The following is a 22063-nucleotide window of genomic DNA, read 5'->3' as shown; positions in this document are numbered from 1 at the left end:
ATCACTTTTCTTTTACTTAGGTGTTTTTTATTTCTTTTAACAATGTTTGTAGTTTTTTAGTTTTCATAGTTTATTAATGGATTCCTTAATATTTTTGCTCAAACAAAATTATATCATGTACATGTAGGTAGTAAGAGTGACCATCCTTGTCTCATTCCTGATTAGGCAGAAATATCTAGTCTTTTACTATTTACTATGATGTTAGCAGTATATTTTTTGTAGGTTATTGTATTTTTATCATGGTTATTGGGCTTTGTCATGTTTTTTTCTCTGGCTGTAGAAATGTTCATGTGACTTTTGCTTTCTTTACATTTATCCTGCATTGTAGAAGTTAAAGATAGACATTAGTGTTTGCATAAATGGCAGAAACCTTGTGAATGGATAAGATTACCCATAGAGAGCATTTGTAGAGAGGAGCTCAAAGATGGAATTTTGAGGAATACAAATATTCAGTTTATCATATGTGCTATGAAATTTGATTTAAGTTAATAATTTCAATGAAATCTTCACCTGGTGCCACAGGTTGTGGGTTTTTTGTTTTTTTTTTAAACTAGGTAATTATGCTTTCTGCAACTGTTGATATTTCTGGTAACATGTACATTGAACCCTGGAGAGGTTTAAGTATTTAAAGTATAGGCAAGTAAAGAGAACCAGAATGCTATTTTTAAGATGAACATGTATGTGATGAATTGATAGTAGTAAGAACTTTAAACTTCATGAACACTATTCCATAAGTGAGCATTTTAGATTGAAGAATTTACCTTTTCTCACCTAGAAGTAATATTACTGTGAAATAAGACAACTTATAGGAAAGTTCCTTCATGTAATTAGTATTCTCTTGTAAGAAACTCAAGGCATACACAATTAACAATTATAGATCTTTGGGTTTTGTATTGAAAACCAGGTAGATAGTGCCTTTTCTTATTTGTCCTTCTTGTGTACTTTGAACTTGAAATGCTACAAATAATAATGTCTCTTTTGCTATGAGAAAACTCTGTTTTCAAGGCATTAAAAACTAGTAATGGTCATTTAAGCGTGTTGATGGAACTACTTTTAGGTTAATGTGAGATATTTAGTCCCCTAGAAACATTCTAAGTCCATGTTGGTAATTGAGATCTAAGTATATTATAAAATATTCATTATGTATTCTAAATTTATTTATTGTTTATTTAGTTTAAAATTTTTTTTTTAGTTGTAGATGGACATAGTACCTTTATTTTATTTGTTTATTTTTTTATGGAGTGCCGGGGATCGAATCCAGGGCCACACGCATCCCAGGCAAGCGCTCTACCAATGAGCCACAACCCCAGTCCTCTAAATTTACATTAATTGATTGTCTTGGAGATTGTTATAAGAAGTTATTGAAATTCTCCAATTAAATCATAAATCATAAATTAAATCATAAATAATTCAATATTATTTGGTTGAACTGTAAAGTCTTGTTTTATCAGTCAACTCATCAAATGATATGATTGGTAGAAGTCAGTGAGATATTATCTGACATTTTGCTTCTTATTGGAATTACATTGTTAGAATTTTCCAAAATACTATGAATTAGTTTATTTGAGGCAAGAGGGAGAATATTGATTTTTTAATTATGAATTCTAAAAGTAATGGAAAGTGGGAAACCCTGTCATCTGTCCTCAACTTGGCAGACTGTCTTCATGCATATTAAAGGAGTTCAGATATCCATTTGGGGTGGTAAGAACCCAAATATATATACCAGGATTCTTAAAAGAAATCAGCCATACTTTACAATAGAGACATACTTGGAGACCACAAATTATTTCCTGACATATAAAATGTATTTAGAAATATATTCACAGAAAAAGTTTGCCGACTTAGCCATTTCTAATGTCCCCAATTAGTCTAATTCAGAGTTCTTAAAAGTTTGAGAACTGAATACTTTCTATCATTAACAAATAGATCAAATGAGATGATACTCATTAGGGAGAAAGTGAAGGGCAATGTTGAATGTTCAGGTTCTAAGGTTTGAAGTAAATACTTAAGGTTACAAAATCATCAAATACTGTTTTGAATTTGAAATTTTGATATTTGAGTTTGAAAGTTGTATGTCTATAGACAATGATAGTACATATAGTACATATAGTCAAGTATACTGTTGACTATATGTATACTGTTTACATGTCAGTAAACAGTATTTGTCCTATGTTACATAATGCTGTTGGCAAAGAAAATACATAGTTCTCCTTGTATGTATGCATTGTGATAAGTAGTAAAAGCTGGAAAACACGTTATAAAATTCATAACCTTCTTGATGTAGAAAAAAATAAATGTTTTTGGGAAGATTGTTAACTCAGTTTCACTAAATATATATGTACTTTTTAATGTGAAAAATTGTTGGGTTTCTGTTCTTACTACCACAGGAAGCATATGTGCCTCATTTCTTACCCAAAGTTACCAACTGCCAGTTCTTGATACAATGTTCATAAGAAAGAAATTCAGAGGCAAAGATTTTGGGCTTCATATGCTGGAGGACTTCGTAGATTCCTTCACAGAAGATGCACTTGGTTTGCGGTATCCACTGTCTTCTCTCATGTATACAGGTCAGTGGAGTAAGTTGAAAAGGGTGAGCTGGTCTTATTGTCACTTCCAGCTTGTTTCTCCTGAATTGTTATATAAGTGTATATTAGCAATATTAAATAAATTTGGAATTTTTTACTCTTTTAATTTTATAAATGTGCCTTGATCTCAGATATATGACTTTCGGGGATTATGGTGGCTCATACCATAAAATTCACCCTGTTAACATGTACAATTCAGTGATTGTTCACGGCTGTGCAGCTTTAAGTACTAACTCTAGAACATTCTCATCACCCCAAAAGAAACCTTGTACCAATTAGAAGCCATACTGTATTCCCCTCAACCCCCTTTTTTTAACATCCCATGATAGGCAACCTCTTATCTATTTTCTGTCTCTGGATTTAGCCATTCTAGAGATTTCATATAAATGAAATCACGTAGTATATGACCTTTTGTATTTGGCTTTTTCTTAGCATAATGCTTTCAGAGTTCATCCATGTTGTAGCCTGCATTAACACTTCATTTCTTTTTATGGCTGAATAATATTCCATTGTATAGATATACAACATTTTGATCCAGAATGATTGCAGTATTTTGTATTTCCATGAACAGTATGTGAGTGTTTTAGTCAGCTTTTTCATCACTGTGACCAAAAGACCTGACAAGATCAATTTTAAGGAGGAAAAGTTAATTTGGGGGTTCATGGTTTTAAAAGATTGTCAATCCATAGATGGCTGACTCCATTCTTCATGGCCTGAGGCGAGGCAGAACATCATGGTGGAAGGGTGTGGTGGAGGGAAGCGCCTGGGAACATGACACCTGGAAGTAGAGAGAGAGAGATACTGACAGAGACAGACATAGACAGAGAGATATCACTTGCTCTGCTCAACTAGGACAAAATATATACCCTAAAGGCACACAACCTATCTACCTTCCATTATCACTCCAGTTAATCCCTGTCTGGTGATTAATTCACTGATTGGATTAATGCTCTCATGCCCCGATCATTTCACCTCTAAATTTTCTTATATTGTCCCATATATGAGCTTTTGGGGAATATTTCATATCCACATCATAACAATAGGATTGCGTACATTCTCTACCCTCTTGCCAACATTTGTTATCTGTTTTTATTACAGTCAGCCTAGTGAATATGAAATGGCATTTTATTGTTTTGATTTATGTTGAGCATCTTTTCATGTTAGCATTGACCATTTATATGTCATTTTTGGAGAAATGTTTATTGAGATCTTTTGACCATTTTTTTTCCCATTGGGTTATTTGTCTGTGGTATCTTTAAAAATAAATTTTTTTTTAGGTGTAGTTTGACACAATACTTTTATTTTATTTATTTTTATGTGGTGCTGAGGATTGAACCTCAAACCTGCAAGGCAAGCGCTCTACCACTGAGCTACAGCCCTAGCCCCTGTCTGTGGTAACTTTTTAATGAAGAAAAACAAAATTCCAGACATAAAAAGGTATAAAGAGGGCTGGGGTTTGGCTCAGTGGCAGAGTGCTTGCCTCACATATTATGAGGCACTGGGTTCAATCCTGAACACCACGTAAAATAAATAAATAAAGGTACTGTGTCCATCAAAACTAAAAAAAAAATTAAAAAAGTATAAAGAATGAGGTAACAAGTACTCATACACCTTTCAGCATGTACCTTTCATGAGAAATGCATTGTTGCTACTACACTTGAAGCCTCTTGTTCACTCAGTTGAACACATTCCCTTTCGTGAGACAGGTGCTATTCTCAGTTTAGCATTTACTTTTTCCATGCATTTCTTAGACCTTTAATACATATGTGTGTATTATCAGACAATATATTATATTGTTTTACGTATTTTAAGACTTTATACAAATATATATTCTGTGAATTCTTCTGAAATTTACTTCCTTATTCAATGTGGAAGTCATTAATGTGGATTCATTATAACTGTAATAATTTTCAATATTGTTTAGTTTATATTGAATAAATATACCATTTGGTGATGTTTTAAAAACCATTAGGTGATTTAAGCCCATACAGCTCCCTTTTTTTTAATGATGTAAGATTTAATCCTGGAAAATAATTAATTTAGAAATATAAAATATTATTTATTACTGATTTTTGTCAGTCCAACATCCGATGTTTATTTCCACTGAAGACCTTTTTATTCCAAGTCCTCCCTCCCACTCTAATATCAAAAGTGATCCAAAAAGCTGGATGTTACCTGCCCATTTTGAATCATTTTCTCTCTAGCTCCATTCGGGGGAGTAATATGGGCATTGCATGCCCTAGGATAATTCTGAATTAGATTATTTTAATTACCCCTTTACTGAATTTGGGAGAGGAATGCAAAGACATCCCCTGCAGGTAGATTACCTTCTTAGTATTAGTCTTTTCTATGATTTTGTAATGACAAGAAGAATGAATTATAGATGAGTATTTGCTGATTTCTGTCTTTTTGTGAAGTCTTGATGAGCTTGAGCTCTTCATTTTTCCTTCAGTTTAAATAAGAGAGTTTCTCACAGTGTTTTATTGATATCATCTATATAATTTTGTAAGAATTTGAAATCTGAAAATAATTAAAAGTATAAATTTTATTGGCACATTTTAATTATACATAAAAGTAGTATTCATCGTGACATATTTGTACATATTCATAACATAATTTGGTCATTTTCATTCCCCACTGTCTCCCCTTTCCCTTCCCTTCTCCTCCTTCCTTGTCCTCTCTCTGTCTTCTTTTTGGTCTTCCTTCTAATACTCCTATTTTAATCTATGTGGTCCCTGCATCACTATATTTCTCTTTCTGACTCTGTTGGAAGAAACAGTGCTTACTACATTTGAAAAGGTAGATTTCATTCAATTTTTAAACTTTATTAGTAGTTCCTTGATGTTGCAGTTATGTCCAGTAGTTCTTTGGTGATTTCCAGTTGCTTCCAGTAATACTTTTGGATGTTTTAGGAATATTGAAGTATTTTACATTGCAAGTTTTTTTTTTTTTTTTTTTTTTTTTTTTTGTACCAGGGTGCTTAACCCCTGGGGCCACATCCCCAGCCCTTTTTTGTATTTTATTTGGGGACAGGGTCTCACTGAGTTGCTAAGTGCCTTGCTAAGTTGCTGAGGCTGGCTTTGAACTAAGATCTCCTGCCTTTGCTTCCTGAGTCACTGGGATTACAGGTGTGTTGTGCCTGGCTACATTGCAGGTTTTTAAAGAAAGAGATAAATTTGTTCACTCTCCAAATAGGTAGTGAGTGCCAGGTGTGGGAGGGGGAGTTGATCTAGAGTAGATGATCACCTTCGTATATGAAATTGGTTTGCATAGTACTGTAGATACATGAAATAAATAGGCCAAGATTTTCTACAACTTAGTTAATGTATGATTTTTAAAAAATTTGGAACTATTTCTGCTGCCAAATAGAGTCTCTGACTTTTCACCAATTAAAAGAAGTTTTGTGGGCTGGGGAGGCTCAAGTGGTAGCGCGCTCGCCTGGCATGCGTGCGGCCTGGGTTCGATCCTCAGCACCACATACAAACAAAGATGTTGTGTCCGCTGAAAACTAGAAAAAAAAGAAATAAACATTAAAAAAAGAGATTCTCTCTCTCTCTCTCTCTTTCTTAAAAAAAAAATAAAAGAAGTTTTGTAAATACTTATTGAGATTATTACTAATTGAACATCCCTAATCTGAAAATCTAGAATCTGAATTACTCTAATATTTGAAATTTTTAAAGAATTGATATAATGCCACAAGGTGAAAATTCTACACCATGAAATTGTTTCATGCACAAAATTATCTAAAATATTGTGTAAAATTACCTTCAGGTTATGTGCATAAGGAGTGTATATAAAACATAAATGAATTTTGCATTTTGACTTGGGTCATATCCAAGATATCTCATTATGTATATGAAATATTTCTACCTCTTTGTTCTCCCAATATCTGAAATTGGAATCACTCTGGTCCCTAGCATTTTGGAAAAAGGATACTCAACTTGTAACTTAAATTTTTCCTTGAGTGACATAATGCAAATTGAAATAGCTGTCAAGAACAACAACAAAACAAGGTAAAAATACTTTGAATAAATCTAAGGGTTATTAAGATTAGAATGTTACATATCCAAAATCTACCTTAGTTCATCTTATCCTATTTTTATTTTATTTTTTTGTCCTGTCAGTTTTTTTAAATATTTTTTATTCTAATTAGTTAAACAAGACAGTAGAATGCATTTTGACACATCATACATAAATGGAGTATAACTTCTCATTCATCTGGTTTTACAAGACACAGATCATATAATCATGTATACACATATGGTAATAGTGTCCGATTCATTCTGCTATCATTCCTACCTCTTTGCCCCCTCCTCTCCCTTCATTTCCCTCTGTCTAGTCCAAAATACCTCTATTCTCCCCCCACCCCATTTTGAATTAGCATCTGCATATCAGAGAAAACCTTTGGCCTTTGGTTCTTTAGGATTGGCTTATCCTATTTTTAATTTAACAATAATTTTTATATTTATGTTAATTTGTTAAAAATTTTTGTTTTAAATATTTATTTTGGTCACATTTTGCAACTTAATAACTGAATTATTTCCACTAAATAGGAAGTACAGTCAGAAAATGTAAGATATGAACGGTATTTCAGTAAGAAGTTTACCATTTTGTCCTCTCAATCATCATTTCTGCTCCTGAGGCAAATAATATTGCCAGTTTCTTATGCATCTTTGCAGACATACTTCTGTGTTTATAAACTGTGTACCTGTATAAATGTTAGACTTCATACAGCAAACCTTATTTAAGCAACCTTATTAAGCAAATACATTATTTACTTAATGTATTTTATTTCATATGAGTGATAAAGGGTGTCCTCTCTCTAGAGAATGGGGAGTGGGGCTGAAATCTCCAAGCTTATTTCTATCATGGCTTTACTTTCTGGTGACCAGTCTCCACCAAGAGTTGCTGTTTTGGAACAGAAAACACTCTTATCACCCAGGAAATTCCAAGGAATTTAGGAGCTCTCTGTCAGAAACAGAGGTCAGAGACCAAATATTAGATCAAAGGATTCTCTGGTCACCTTTATTCACAAGGGTGTTAGGAGCTGTGTTTCAGGAACCAGGGCAGAAACCAAAAGGTTATTTTTTTCTTTTTCTTTTTTTTAAAATTTTTTTCAATATTTATTTTTTAGTTGTAGTTAGACAAAATACCTTTATTTTTTATTTTTTTTTTGAGAGAGAGAGAATTCTTTAATATTTATTTTTTAGTTTTTGGTGGACACAACATCTTTATTTTACTTTCAAAAGGTTTTCTTAATAATCACATCACTCAGGAAATTACAAGAGTTTTAGGGGCTTTGTATCAAAAGACTGGAGTCAGATATTATAATTTAAGTTTCTTATGTTGCTTGTTTCTATACTGTGCTATGGTTAACTGCCCCCCCCCCAAAAAAAAAACCCCAAAACAAAAACAACAACAAAAACAAAAAAACAAACCCAGGGGATAGAAATCAGAGGTTGCTTTCTTCCTTATGGTATATGTCCATCAGTAACCATCGTTGTCTTCCTTACCCTAGGTGACTGAGCAGTTACAGCTTGATATCCCTAATCAGAAAACCTGAAATTTGAAATGCTCTAAAATCTGAAATTTGCTGAGCATTGACATGATGCCACAAGTGGAAAATTCCACATCCAATTTCATGTGATGGATTGTAGTCAAGATATAGTTCACTAAGAATATTGAATAAAATTGCCTTCAGGCTAAGTATATAGGATAGGCATGAAACATAAACAAGTGTTGTGTTTAGACTTGGGTCCCAACCCCAAGATATCTCAGTGTGCGTGTGCAAATGTTCCAAAATATGAAGCAAAGCCTGGAATCCAGAATACTTCTGTCTGAAGCATTGCAGATAAGGGGTATTAGATCTGTAATACCCAGAACATTGCCAGTGAGTGTGTACAGGTGTATGTGTGAGCTTCCCTCACTCAAAAGTCCGTTGCCCCATAGAAACCTCTCTTGTAACAATCTATGGGCACCCTCTTTGTGGCTTGAAAAGAGGAACAGGAAAATGCCCAGTTACATGTTAAGCTGAACTTGGGGAGGCCTACAAATATGAATTTCCACTAGATGTTTATAATTTATTTATATAATAGAATAGTATACTAGGGTCCATTCATCCAAGTATACAGATTTTTAAAATATTAAGATTTTGCCTAGTTGTTTTAGTTTATTTTTAGAGAACTAAATACAAGTTGAGCATCCTTAATCTGAAATAAATAATGCTCTGACATCTAAAACTTTTTTGAGTAGCTTTGGGCTCTAGAAGTTTTGAATTTGGAATTTTTAGTTGAGGGATGCTTAACCAGATCAAATATTTTAAATTGCAGATAGCTCTGAAATCTGGAACATGTCAAGCATTTTAGATTAGGGATACTCAGTCTGTTCAACATCTGTTGTAGATGCCATTGATTTTCTCTTTGAAGCCTTCCCTCCCTCTTTCTCCTTTTCTTCCAAGAGGTAATTGTACTCCTGAAGTTGGTATGTATCCTTTCTGCTCATGGTTTCATATTTATGTTCAAATATTGTTTTTTTTTTTTTCAACCAAGAGATTTTATTGGCGGGCTGCCCAAAGAAAAGGAGAGGCAAAGAACAGAGAGAGGAGAGGAGGAGGGCAGAGAGAAAGAAGGGAAGAGTCAAATATTGTTTATTGTAATTTTATTTTTTAGTTATAGTTGGACACAATACCTTTCTTTCTTTCTTTCTTATGTGGTGCTGAGGATCGAACCCAGGACCTCACACGTGCTAGGCGAGCGCTCTACCACTGAGCCACAATCCCAGCCCCATTTATTGTACTTTTTAAATTGTTTTTTTTTTTTTTGGTGGTGCTGGGGATTTAACCCAGGGCCTTGTGCTTGGGAGACAAGCACTCTACCAACTGAGCTATATCTTCAGCCCCTTTTGAATTTTTTTCCTCCCAAGTTTTTTTGTTGTGTTAAATATATGTGTAAAATAAAATTTAACATTTCTTTCCTCCCTCTTTCTTTTGGTACTGGGGATTTAACCCAGGGGTGCTTAACCACGGAAACCATATTCCCAGACTTTTTTATATTTTATTTTGAGACAGGGTTTTACTAAGTTGCTTAGGGCCTTGCTAAATTGCTGAGGCTGGCTTTGAACTGCCTCACTCTGCAGTTTTCTCTTCCTTGTGGTTATTGTGTATATTGTTGTTTTGAACATTTGTTTACAAATATCTGAGTTTCTGTTTTCAGTTCTTTTGGATATATATACCTGAGAATGAAATTTCTAGGTCATATGTTTAACTTTCCGAGGAATTGCTGAACTGTTTTCCATAGTGGCTTTAACATTTTTGTTTCTTTAGTTTTTTTTTTTTTTCTTTGTGGTACTGAGGATTGAACCCAGGGACTCATGCATGCAAGGCAAGCAGTCTACCTCTCAACTATATCCCCAGTCCCTTTTTCATGTGTTTTTAAACTTTATATAAATGATACCATTTTGACATATGTTGATTGTTGTTTTAGATTCATCAGTGTGTTAAAACTTTTGAGATTTTATAGATTTTTCTGGAGATTTTATAGGATTTCTCCTTATATATGAGACTGTTTCATACTTTTCTTGAGTTGCTTTGGTCATGTTTTGATATCAGGGTTATTCTAGCACTGTTTAGCAAGCTTATCTTTGATCTTCTGTTTTTCAAAACAATTGATATTTGAGGTTTCTAGAAAATTCTAAATATTTTTTTCAGCTTGCAAGCAATACTTTGAAAAATATCCAGGAGACCACGAACTTATTTGGGAAGTAGAGGGTGTTGGACACTGGTACCAGCGAATACCAGTCACCAGAGCATTACAGAGAGAAACACTTAAAATTACAGGTGAGAGTGTTTTCAGCTTGAACACAGTTCAGTTTAAAAAGAAGTGTCTTATAATGGTGGTGTCTTACAGTCCATAGTAATGGTATGTTACAATATCTTTCTAGTAACAAACCTTCTTGTCTGAATTTTTATTATACATTGACTTTCAAGTCACCAGTAATGAAGATACCTAGAAGAGCCCAGCTGAATGTAACAGCCCAGTAGGAATTGATGGGTACAAAAATGAACACAGATTACTGAAACAGCATAGAATAGGCTTCTGGGGGCCAAAGTAGTGTGTCATCACAAGCATCTCTCCCTAGCACCATTAAAATGTAAGGTAACTGAGAGTCTTCATAATAATAATTCATTATAAGGTGCTGTAGAGGAAACATTTGCATCTAAATTTTTAGTACCTTTCTGTTCAGATTGCTTTTAAGAGTGTATATGAAAATCAGTACAAACAGTATTATATAAAACCAAATATTGATTGGGTTATAATTCAGAAACTTTCTGCACACAGTGGGTTCTCAGAATGAAGCCAAAAGATTTGTGTCTGGAGAATATGGTCTTGCAACTGTTCCAGAGTATGAAGTGGGAACTGAGGAAAATCAATCCAGTGAGATGCAGCTAACTGTAGGTACATTGTATGTTCATTAAAGGAAGTAATAGTGATATTTCCATTTCTTTAAAGCAGATTAAGTTTACATTTAGTGTGGGTTTTTTTTTTTTTTTTTTAAATACCAGGGATTAAACCCAGGGATGCTTAACCACTGAGCCACATCTCCAGTCCTTTTTAAAAAATATTTTTTATTTAGAGACAGGGTCTCGCTGAGTTGCTAAGTGCCTTGCTGAGTTGCTTAGGCTGGCATTGAACTCGAGATCCTCCTATCTCAGCCTCCTGAGCTGCTGGGATTATAGGCGGGTGCGTCCAGCTGTATTTAAGTTTTAAATGTTATAGTTAATTTCTAGAAACTTAGATATTTCATCTTCATTAGTTTTCTTGGCACCTTCTGTGTATTGTTTATTAAGTACTTACTTTGCTTTGAAAAATACTGCTAATCATGTTAATACTAATTTTACAAACTAATTAAAGGAAATCTAGAATAAATAAAAATAATATGGAAGACAATAATAGTACAATCCTGCTGCTCAGTTATAGCACTGTTATAATGTATACTTATTAGTATACATTATCAGCATGTATTTATATATATTTTTATAAATATATTTATTCTCTTAAATAATTCTAGTTGCTTTGTTAATATAATATTATAAGCATTTTCCATGGCTTTACTGTTTTAAAACATGAAATAGCACACTATATTCTTTTATGTAATATAATAGCATTTTTAATTTCCTTAACATAGAACATTTAAGTTTTTAACTTTTTAATTGGTTCAGGAGCAAGAACATTTATACATGAATCTTTGTGCAGATGTAATTATTTCCCTCCACATAGGAATTTCTAGAAGTGGAAATAATAGTAGGTTAAAGATTATGTAGGTTTTTTTTTTTTTGGCAAGTTTGAGGCTATATGTGCTAGGTCTTTGTAGAAGGGATATACTTTACAAATGTTAGGTATGCTGCAAGTAGAACAGGTTTCATTACTGAATTCACAGGACTTAGCAGATTCTTGTCTAGAACTGATGTTTTTGGTACTGCAGAAGAAGTTCCTGTTCTTTTCTGTTATAGTCCAAATTCCTCAGATACACAAAGGTCCATTTAGTATTTGCCAAATATAATAAAATCAAAGAAAGTGGAGTCTTCCCTTTCCATAAATATATTGAAGGAAATTATTTATTTTAATATTAAGTTAAGCAATTTTAAATGTGTCATTTGAATGAGAATACATTGTAGTGATACTTTGTCTAAGGTTGAAAGCATAAGTTTTCTTTCACTTTAGAAATTCCGATTCTTCATATTAGTTTAAGGCTTAAATAGTTCAAGGAAAATATTTGTATCTCTTTAGCTTTATATTTAAATCTCTTTTTATCAGTAACCACACGGGGATGTAGTTATTTACTACATGATTTATTCTGTAGGTGATGATGGTGTTTTTATTTGCTTTTCCTTATTTAGATACATAAAATACTAAATGAATTGCTTGTATATCTTTTCTTATCTTTTATTTATTCATCTTTATCTTTTCTAGTTGAACTATAGACTTTTTGAAGACAAGATTTTTTATCATACCATTTGTCTCAGTTATTCCTTTGTGTTCTATAAATATACTAAATATCTTTAGACACAAATAATTTTACATATTTGTGGGGTACAGTGTGTATACATGTATACAATGTGTTATGATCAAATTATATCCATATGCATCACTTTAGTCATGTGTCCTTTCTATGTGTTGGTAACATTCAGATTCCTTTCACCTAGCTATTTTGAAACATATTATTAATTACTGTCAACCATAGTTTAAATAGAGCTTCTGAAGTCTGCATGCCTCCTATATGTTAGGATTTCAATAAGTGTAACATGGAGGAATGAATGGATGATGGTTAATAATGGAGTAGGTGTACTTGGGCATATAAAGATATGGTTCTTGTATACATGGGAAATAATAATCCATTGTTGGAAACAGGTAAGTAAACAAATATACTACAGGACAAAAATTGTCTTAATTATTTGAGCAAGTGATTAGAGGTATATATCAGGGGAAGACTTTAAAAGAACATATGGGAGTTCAGTGCTAAAAGTTCTTATGGCATTTTGGAAGATATCATGTAAAAAAAAAGAAACCACATAGATGTGAAAGAAAATGGCATGTTTAATATAAAAGAGATGTTTGTTACTGAAAAGTTTGCAAGTCTGTATTCTGTGCAGTGACAAACCATTAAAGTTTTAAAATTACTATTTTAAGCAAAGCTGTGACATAGTTTGTAATTTGGGAACCATCATTCTGTCATTGTGGTAGAAAAAATTAGAATATTATTAGAACAAGGTATACCAGTGAGGAAGCTGTTGGAATAGTTCATATTAAAGATAATTAAGGCCCATATTAAAATAATGGATAGGGTAGTTCTGAGATATTCAGCCACAATTGACAGGCTTTATGATTGATTGATTGATTGAATGAGGGATATGAAGAAGGTAGTCCTGCTTCATAGGTTTCTGGCTACAATGATTGAATTGCTATTACCATTAGCCTCCATAGGGAGTAATGTTGGGAAAAGATAAGATTCATTTTGGGATAGGCTGTGTGTGAAATTGGATGGGCTGTCCACACAGGAGGTAATTCCTTTGGAAATAGAGTTTTGGAAATCAGGGTAGAAGATGGGGAGCTTAAGTTGTATATGAAGATTCATTAGCAAATAAATGTTAAGATAAAGATAGGTAAAAAAGTGAGGAGAGCAGGTGGCTGAGGACAAAATACTGGGAAACTCCACCTATAACTTATTAGATACTTAGGTTCTTAGGTTCATAATAAACTGAGGCTATAACATAACATTTTCACTTTCAAAGTAACTTTAATGAAAAGTGCTAGTTGAAAAAGTTAAATTTTTTTTTCTTTCAAACTGAATGAAAATAAATCCATAGGGAGAAAAAATAATTTCAAATGTTAGATTTTAATCTATATCTCTATTTTAGATTGATTCTCTAAAGGAGACCTTTGCAAGCACGTCTGAAGGTAAGAAATTCATCTGATTCATCATAAGTGTTTGAGATACTGAGGATCAGGCATGTGTGGGACTAGAAGTGAAGACTTACACAGCTCTAAGATCCACATCTGGGTCCTGAAGCCATCGCTGCCCCCGGTTTTGCTGTGTATGGGCACTGAGGATGCTGTTACACCTCTCTCTCCCTTTTTTTCTTACGTGTGAAATAGGGACTGTAATGTATGACAGTATCTCCCAAAATCATTTGGAGAGTATGTAAGAGAATATGCAAGAACTGCTTTCAAAAGTGAGGGTAATGTGAAAATGTGAAGAATAAATATTCACTAAGTTATTTTAGATAAAAACACCTTGTTTTCTTAGCTTTGTTAGGAAAGGGTAAACTTGTGCAGCAGTGGGAATGTATGTAAACTATCATAGTTCTTAAACTTTTGTGTATTTTAGTAGATAATCCTTCTGCACAGCCCCAGTTGAGTACAGTTTTCCTATTTTAACTCAGGTCATGAAAAAACACCTGTTTCTACTCGTACTCGAAGCAGTCATCTAAAGCGGCCAAAGATTGGAAAGCGGTTTCAGGATTCTGACTTTAGTGGTTCTCAAGGGGAAGATGAAAAAACTGCCCAGACCTCACTGACAGCTTCAGTAAATAAGTAAAGAATTGTTTATTTTACTTCCATTATTATTATTTTATTTTTTTCTTTTACTTCAGGTGGGGACTATTTCATTGTGAGCAAATGCCTTTGGTGTGGGAGTTTATCTTTGGATTCTTCTACAGGATTATTGATTATGCTTCCCAGAGGTGTTTCCTTGACAGTGTGATAAGAACAATTGCTAGTAACAGAGAATAAACTCTATTGAATAATCTTTCATGTATGAAAATAAAGAATATTTTAGTCATTATATTATCCCAGCTGTGTCATTATCACCATTTTGAATTCAATGGTGTAGTTTTTAGTAATGATTGAAGCTTAGTCAACTTTTAAAAACCCTCAATTTTCTTTTTTCAGGGGGTCGGGGTGCGGAGGGTACTAAGTGTTGAACTCAGGGGCACTCAACCACTGAACCACATCCCCAGCCTTATTTTGTATTTTTATTTGGAGACAGGGTCTCACTGAGTTGCTTAGTGCCTCACAGTTGCTGAGGCTAGCTTTGAACTCGTGATCCTCCTGTCTCAGACTCCTGAGCTACTGGGATTACAGGCATGCCTGGCTAAAACCCCTTAATTTTACTTTATAATTCATCCATTTTATTGGGCTATTGGATATAATTTCTAAGTGATAACCATAAATAATGCAGTCAGTTCTTCACAAACTTAGTAGTCAACTGAATCAACAGAACACTTTGGTGGAAATGCTGTTCTCTGCCTTCCTTGTGTCTTATTAAGATTTTAAATTTTATAATAAAATTAGACTTCAGCTTGAATAGATCTATCAACCATTCTGGAGTCAACCATTTAGGTATTTCATAGCTTTGGTCTTTTTGCTGTCAGATTGTTTTGTTAGATAGAGGATTCTGTAGTTGTGTTAATTTCATTATGTAAAGAATTGGAAATTTGCATAATTAAGTATTTAAAGGTGTTATTTTAGTAAAGAATCTACAATGTTAAAAGCAATATTTGAATCTAGTAATTAGTGAAAAGAATAAGACTTTAGACAACCCCAGTGTTTTGTCACTGAGCAGTGTTTTGATGTAGTACCCTTTTAGAAGGGAATATAATAGTGCATTTTAAATTGAATATCAGTTATTGAGTAATTTGTTTGCTTTTCATAAACAGAACAATAACAGTAAGAATAAACACTCAAATGCTACTTTAGGCATAGTGAGGAGTACAACATCATCTTTGCCCTTGAAGAATTTACTGCCTCTTGGTAAAGACAGACATGTACATAGCTAGGAGCACTACAGGCTGGATTGTGATAGAGCAATAATAAAACTGAAGAACGCAGGGGATGCAGAGAAAAAAGGGAGTATGTTCAGTTGAGGGAATGAAGAGATTTGGCATTTGAAGTGAGGGTTTCAAAGATAAAAAGACAATCAGCAAAGTTGGGAAAGAAGACTTTCTAATCTAAAAGTTCACCAACTATGATCTGTAAGCCAAATTGCCCCTGGATTTTTAATTTTTATTTATTTATTTATTTATTTTTAAACTACTGTAATTTTCTTTCATTGCTGGGAATCAAACCCAGGACTTTGCACATGCTAGGCAAGTGCTTTACTGCTAAGTTATTCCCCCCAGCTCTGCCACCTGTTTTTGTCCTATTGTGTTTTTGTAAATTTTTTATTGTAAGATATCCATGCTCATTAGGTTTATGCATCTTTTATTTTGATTGTTTTTTGGATTACGATTGCAGAGCTGAGAAATTGGAACAGAGACCATATGGCTCACAAAGATTAAGGGAAAAGTTACTGATCCCCTGATACAGACCAGTGCTGCCCAATAGAACTTTCTGCAACGGGTGGCGATGTTCTCTAGGTAGTGTACCACGAAGTGTGGTTAGTGCAACTGAAGAATTGGATTTTTAAATTTCGTTTAATATTAATTAATTTAAATTTAAAAATAGTGACTTGTCTTATGGCTACTATACTAGTACAGATCCAGACTAAATGCACAAAATTAGGAGCACTGTTGAGTAGGATAACTGATACATAAGGTGAATGATAGCATCTGTTTAGTAGGAAATAAAAAATAATGCTCTGGTAACCTTAGGCCTTGAGAGGAGGAGATATACTTTATTCAAAGAGCTTGTAAAGAGCCCTCCAAGTTTTGCTTTTTCTTTTCTTTTTTTGTAATAGAGATTGAACCCAGGGTCACTTAACCACTGAATCATATCCCCAGCCCTTTTTAAAATGTTTTATTTAGAGATAGGGTCTTGCTGATTTGCTGAGAGTGGCTTTGAACTCAAGATCCTCCTGCCTCAGCCTCCCAAACTGTCAGGATTACAGGCCTGTGTCCCCAAGTCCAGCTACCCTTCAAGTTTTCTGACCTGCTCTGTCACAAGTAAAAATAGGTATATTAGAAAGACAACTCTGAGAGCTTTGATGAAGAATGCTGCAGGTCCAAAGTTGAGTTGAGAAGTTACAGTGATCAACAGAGAATTGGGGCTTAAAGCAGAGCCTTGAAAATGGGAATAGAAAGTGATATTCTGGAAAATCATTTTGGAGTTAGTATTAAACCATTATAACTTTTTATCCATGCTGATATGTTTGAGTATGATAGGGATGTTATTAATAATTGGGCTTGGGTTGTTGGTCAGTGGAGCATTTGTTAAGCATGCAGGAGGCTCTGGGTTGGATCCCCATCACCACAAAAATATATAATAATAATGCCAGTATCCATAATTTTGGACTGTTCAGATAAACTTGGGATACATGTTCATTCTAATAGAAGGAAGAGCTGATAATATACAGGTAGAATAAAAGATAGGTCTAATTCACATGATTGAGAAGAACAACAATGTGGGGAAGAGAACAAATTTATGAGAAAATGAAGAGATTAGTTTTCTCCCTGCAAGTTTTTCCATTTGTTGGTTGGAGGATACTGTTTGAATCTCTGAAATGTTACTTTGTTAAGAAAGGATTCCTGGGGGTCCCAGTGGCTCAGGAGGCTGAAACAGGAGGATCAGAAGTTCAAAGCCAGCTTTAGCAATGGCAAAGCCAGCTTCAGCAACGGCGAGGCGCTAAGCAACACAAGAGACCCTGTTTCTAAATAAAATACAAAATAAGACTGAGGATGTGGCTCAGTGGTTGAATGCCCCTGAGTTCAATACGCAGTATCCCCCCCCCCCCCCCCACCAAAAAAGAGAAAGGATTCCTGAAGTTTTTTTTTTGGAGGGGGTGGTACTAGGGATTGAACTCAGGGGTACTCACCCACTGAGCCATATCCACAGCCCTATTTTGTATTTTATTTAGAGACAGGGTCTCACTGAGTTGCTTAGTGCCTCCCGTTGCTGAGGCTGGCTTTGAACTCGTGATCTTCCTGTCTCAGCCTCCCAAGCTGCTGGGATTAGAGGCATGCACCACCATGCCCAGCAGATTCCTGAAGTTTTATACTGATCCTTAAGAGAACAAGGAAGAATGGTTTTCTTTTGTGTTCTAGATTAGAGTCTACTACACGCCCCTCCGAGAGCTCAGAAGAATTCCTGGAAGAAGAACCTGAGCAGAGAGTGAGTGAATTTGAGGATGAAAGTCGTGATAAAGATACACGCCCTGCACCTGAAACCCAGCTACGAATAGAAAAGCAAGATGGTGAAAAGGTATGAGGTCACTTGTGAAATAAGATGAATGAACGTAAAGTAAGATTTTCTTAATCATGTATTGGTAGAATAATATAATGATATATTTTAAATAAGTTACGGTTAGTGTTAAGAAGCAGATAATAAATAAGGGCACCCAGGTGCTACAGTTGGGAGAGAGAATAAAGTTATAAGAGTAATTTATTTCAAGCTGAGTTTATAGAAATTTGAGTTGTATCACATATGTAGGAATAATCAAGTACTAAGATGCTTCAGTGTACTTCAAAGAAAGGAAGGAAGGGCTTGGGATGTAGCTCAGTGGTAGAATGCCTGCCTGTGGGCTCAATCCTCAGTACTACAATAAATAAATAGATAATAACATGTAAATTGATTTGTGGAATTAAATACACTGAAGAAGTACACAATTGATGTGACCTTACAGACCAGTTAGAATGCTTTTAGGTCCAAAATGCTCTTAGTTGCATCCCTATTTTGGATAGAAGTATAGGAATCAGTTATCCAAAATAAAAAAAATATTTAACCATGATTGATCTTACAGATTCCTATAAAAAGAACCTTTTCCCCCCTAAAACTGGAGAAAACAGGCAAAGCCTTTATAACTAGTTTAACTATTTATCTGCTTAATTTCTGTTGTTCTTCAAATATTCTTATCCTCTTTTTTCTTCCTATTTCTGTTCTCTTCTTTTTCCAATAGCTTCAATCCTTTCCTCTCTACAGATTCCTTATTTTATATGTATTGGAGTTTCTCAAAAAATCTTTTAAATTGTTTTCCAAATCTGTACATCAGGTGAATAACTACATAACTGATTTTATTTTATTTTTTTTTTAAGATATTGTATCCACCTATAACTTTTATTTTTTTTAAAGAGAGAGAGAGAATTTTTTAATATTTATTTATTATTTTTTTTTAGTTTTTGGCAGACACATCTTTGTTTGTATGTGGTGCTGAGGATCAAACCCAGGCCGCACGCATGCCAGGCGAGCACGCTATCGCTTGAGCCACATCCCCAGCCTTATTTTCTTTTTTTAAGACACACCAATTTAGCTACTACTTCTTCATAAAACTGTATTTGGTTCATTTATTTATTTTCAAAACTGTATTTTTAAATAGCATTTTTATTGTATGAAATTGAGAAAATAAATAAAAATACATATGGAAAAATAAAGAAAAGCACTTTTGAAAAACCCAAGATTTGTATGCATCTAAATGATGATAGAAATAGATATTTTGTTTTCTTCTCCTCCTTTAAACTCTAGAATAAACTGTTGTATCTACAATCTACTGTACCTCATATAACCTGCTTCATTCACTCAGCAAGACATTGAGCACATGCTCAATGTCATCAGTGACAACTTCCTTTTTAATGCAGATGGCTTCCCTTACCTGGATTAACTACTTTCCCCACCTAGAAGTTCTCTGGTTCCTTGTCTTTATAACACTCATTTTTTTTTTTTTTAAATCTCTGCAGTTTTGTTTGTAGTTATGTATGTATGTGTGTATGTATGTATGAATGACTCCTTTTTACTTTTGTCCTTATTATGGGCATTCTAGAAAACTCAGAAAGATTTAGAAAACTTTTTGGTTCATGGTCTCTCTTTTGAAAGTACATTCAATCTAATGACTTAAACTGTTATCTTTATGGGGATGGTCAGTAACTCTAGATTTTCAATATTTATTCAGATTCTGGTCCCATAATGTCACTTGCCTACTGAATATTTCTATTTAGACAGATATCTTCTGTCATCTTAAATTAAACCCAAATCTCTCTCTCTTTTTTTTTTTTTTGTAGGAGGGGATATTAGAGGTTTTGCCCAGGGGTGCTTTACCACTGAGCTACATCCCAGCCCTTTTTATTTTTTATTTTGAGACAGGGTATCTTTAAGTTGTTCAGGTCCTCACTAAATGCTGAGGCTGGCCTCCAATTTGCTATCCTGCTTTCGCCCTGTGTAGCTTGGCTTATGGGTATGTGCCACTGCACCAAGCTCTAGTCCTTTTTTTTTTTTAATTATTATTTCTGTATTGAACCTGTTTTTCCTGGTTTTTATCTTTCATTCTGTTTTCAAACTTAAAACTTAATGGACTGGCCTTTTCATTTCTTACTTTCAGTTACCACAGTTTATTTTTTTAAGCATTTGATTTATCTAATTTTCTTCCTTTTAACATTCTCCCACTCTGGTTGGTCCTTTTATTAGTTTATTGTAATTACCTTATGTGTGCATCTGATTCTGTGTACCACCTGGATAATAATAAAATATATATTAATTATAGAAAAACTTTTACTTTAAGCTGGTCATGGTGGTGCCTGCCTATATAATCCCAGCTGCTCAGGAGGCTGAGGCAGAAGGATCATGAAGCCAGCCTCAGCAATTTATCGAGGCCCTAATCAACTCAATGAGACTCTGTCTCTAAATAAATATTTGAAAAAACGGGCTGGGGATGTGGGGATGTGGCTTAGTGTTTAAGTGCCCCTGGGGTCAGTCCCTGTTACCTGGTAGTAAAAAGAAAGAAAAGAAAACTTTAGAAAAAAAAAATTTAAAATATTTTTTTAGTTATCAATAGACCTTTATTTTTATTTATTTATTTATATGTGGTGCTGAAGAGTGAACCCAGTGCCTCATACCTGCTAGGCAAGCACTCTGCCACTGAGCTGTAACTTCAGTCTTAGAAAAAAAAAAATTTTATAGAAAAGATAAGTCTCTGACTTCAACATCTCTTTAGAGAACTTTCCTTAATATGCTTTCAGAAATCTTGTATTCTATTTCTGAATACTCAAATGTATTTGTTTTCTAATTTTTAATATGGTAATAAAATTTCTTCTAATTATTAGACTTGTCACTAGAATTAATTTGAAATATTTATCATTAAATAGAAATAAACTGATAAACACTGGAAGAAGTATTTCAGAAATTGGAGGATTTGTGTTATCAGATCACCTTCCCATATTTTAATGTGATGCAAGGAGCCAGATTGTTCAGAAATGATCCTGGGTTGACTAACAATGAGCTAGCTGAGAATGGGGTTCTCTTTTTTTCCCAGTAAGAAGCAGCACCCAAACTCCACTTTCTAGGAGACTTTCACTGGCAAGATAAAATAATTTCCAACAGGTCCCAAAGATTCCAGGTGATGAACCTTAAAAAGTCTAGGCTCCCTCTGGTGCCTTTTTACTGAAAAAGTTCCTCTCATGATTGTCAGGCAAGAAAGAAGAGCAGGAAAGTTCAGGGTCTTTTCACCAAATTTTAGACCCATACTCCTGCCCCATCTCCATTAGAACACTGGGAGTATGAGCTATTTATGGGTTCTTTGTTGACCTTTCCTCATTAGTTTCCATTTTCCTCCAGTAAGACTATTACTGAAAGAGGGTCAAATAATAGTTCTGATACCATATAATGTTTTAACTCCATCATGAGTCCTGAAGGATGATAGGAACTGAGAAGGGATGAATCTTGCATACCAAAAAGTTTGTTATAAGGTCTCTGCTTTTCCCTCCTGCTGTAGGACTCTGAATTAGAGCCTATGAATGGTGAGATAATGGATGATACTCTTAAGACTTCACTTACAACGGAAGAAGAGGACTCCATTAGTGAAGGTTTAGAAGAAGAATTAAAAGCACAGTCTTGTAATTCCAGTGAAGACACTGTAAATCTCGTTCCACTGGTGGTAGAATCCTCAAAACCTCACGAGGCTGTTGCACCAGATAAGGTAAGACAGAAATAACCCCATTTTTTTTTTTTTTAAATCATTTAACGTGTGCTATTATAAATGCCATTGAGGATAGAGGGGATTGC

The 22063-nt window shown here is 34.1% G+C and overlaps 1 protein-coding gene across 1 annotated transcript in view; it reads left to right on the top strand.

Moving 5' to 3' along the window:
• The window catches only part of Fam169a (family with sequence similarity 169 member A), a 46771-nt gene that overhangs the window by 23209 nt on the left and 1499 nt on the right, over positions 1–22063 (top strand). Inside the window, exons 5-11 of the mRNA XM_027927642.3 lie at positions 2388–2567; positions 10291–10419; positions 10922–11034; positions 13999–14038; positions 14524–14674; positions 18121–18277; positions 21774–21977. Coding sequence (XP_027783443.2) covers positions 2388–2567; positions 10291–10419; positions 10922–11034; positions 13999–14038; positions 14524–14674; positions 18121–18277; positions 21774–21977 — 974 coding nt within the window. The remainder of the gene's footprint in view (positions 1–2387; positions 2568–10290; positions 10420–10921; positions 11035–13998; positions 14039–14523; positions 14675–18120; positions 18278–21773; positions 21978–22063) is intronic.

This window comes from Marmota flaviventris, chromosome 5, assembly GCF_047511675.1.
Source record: "Marmota flaviventris isolate mMarFla1 chromosome 5, mMarFla1.hap1, whole genome shotgun sequence".
NCBI classification, from domain to species: Eukaryota; Metazoa; Chordata; class Mammalia; order Rodentia; family Sciuridae; genus Marmota; species Marmota flaviventris.
Note: the sequence above shows the minus strand (reverse complement) of the source record. Positions and strands in the feature narration are given on the sequence as shown.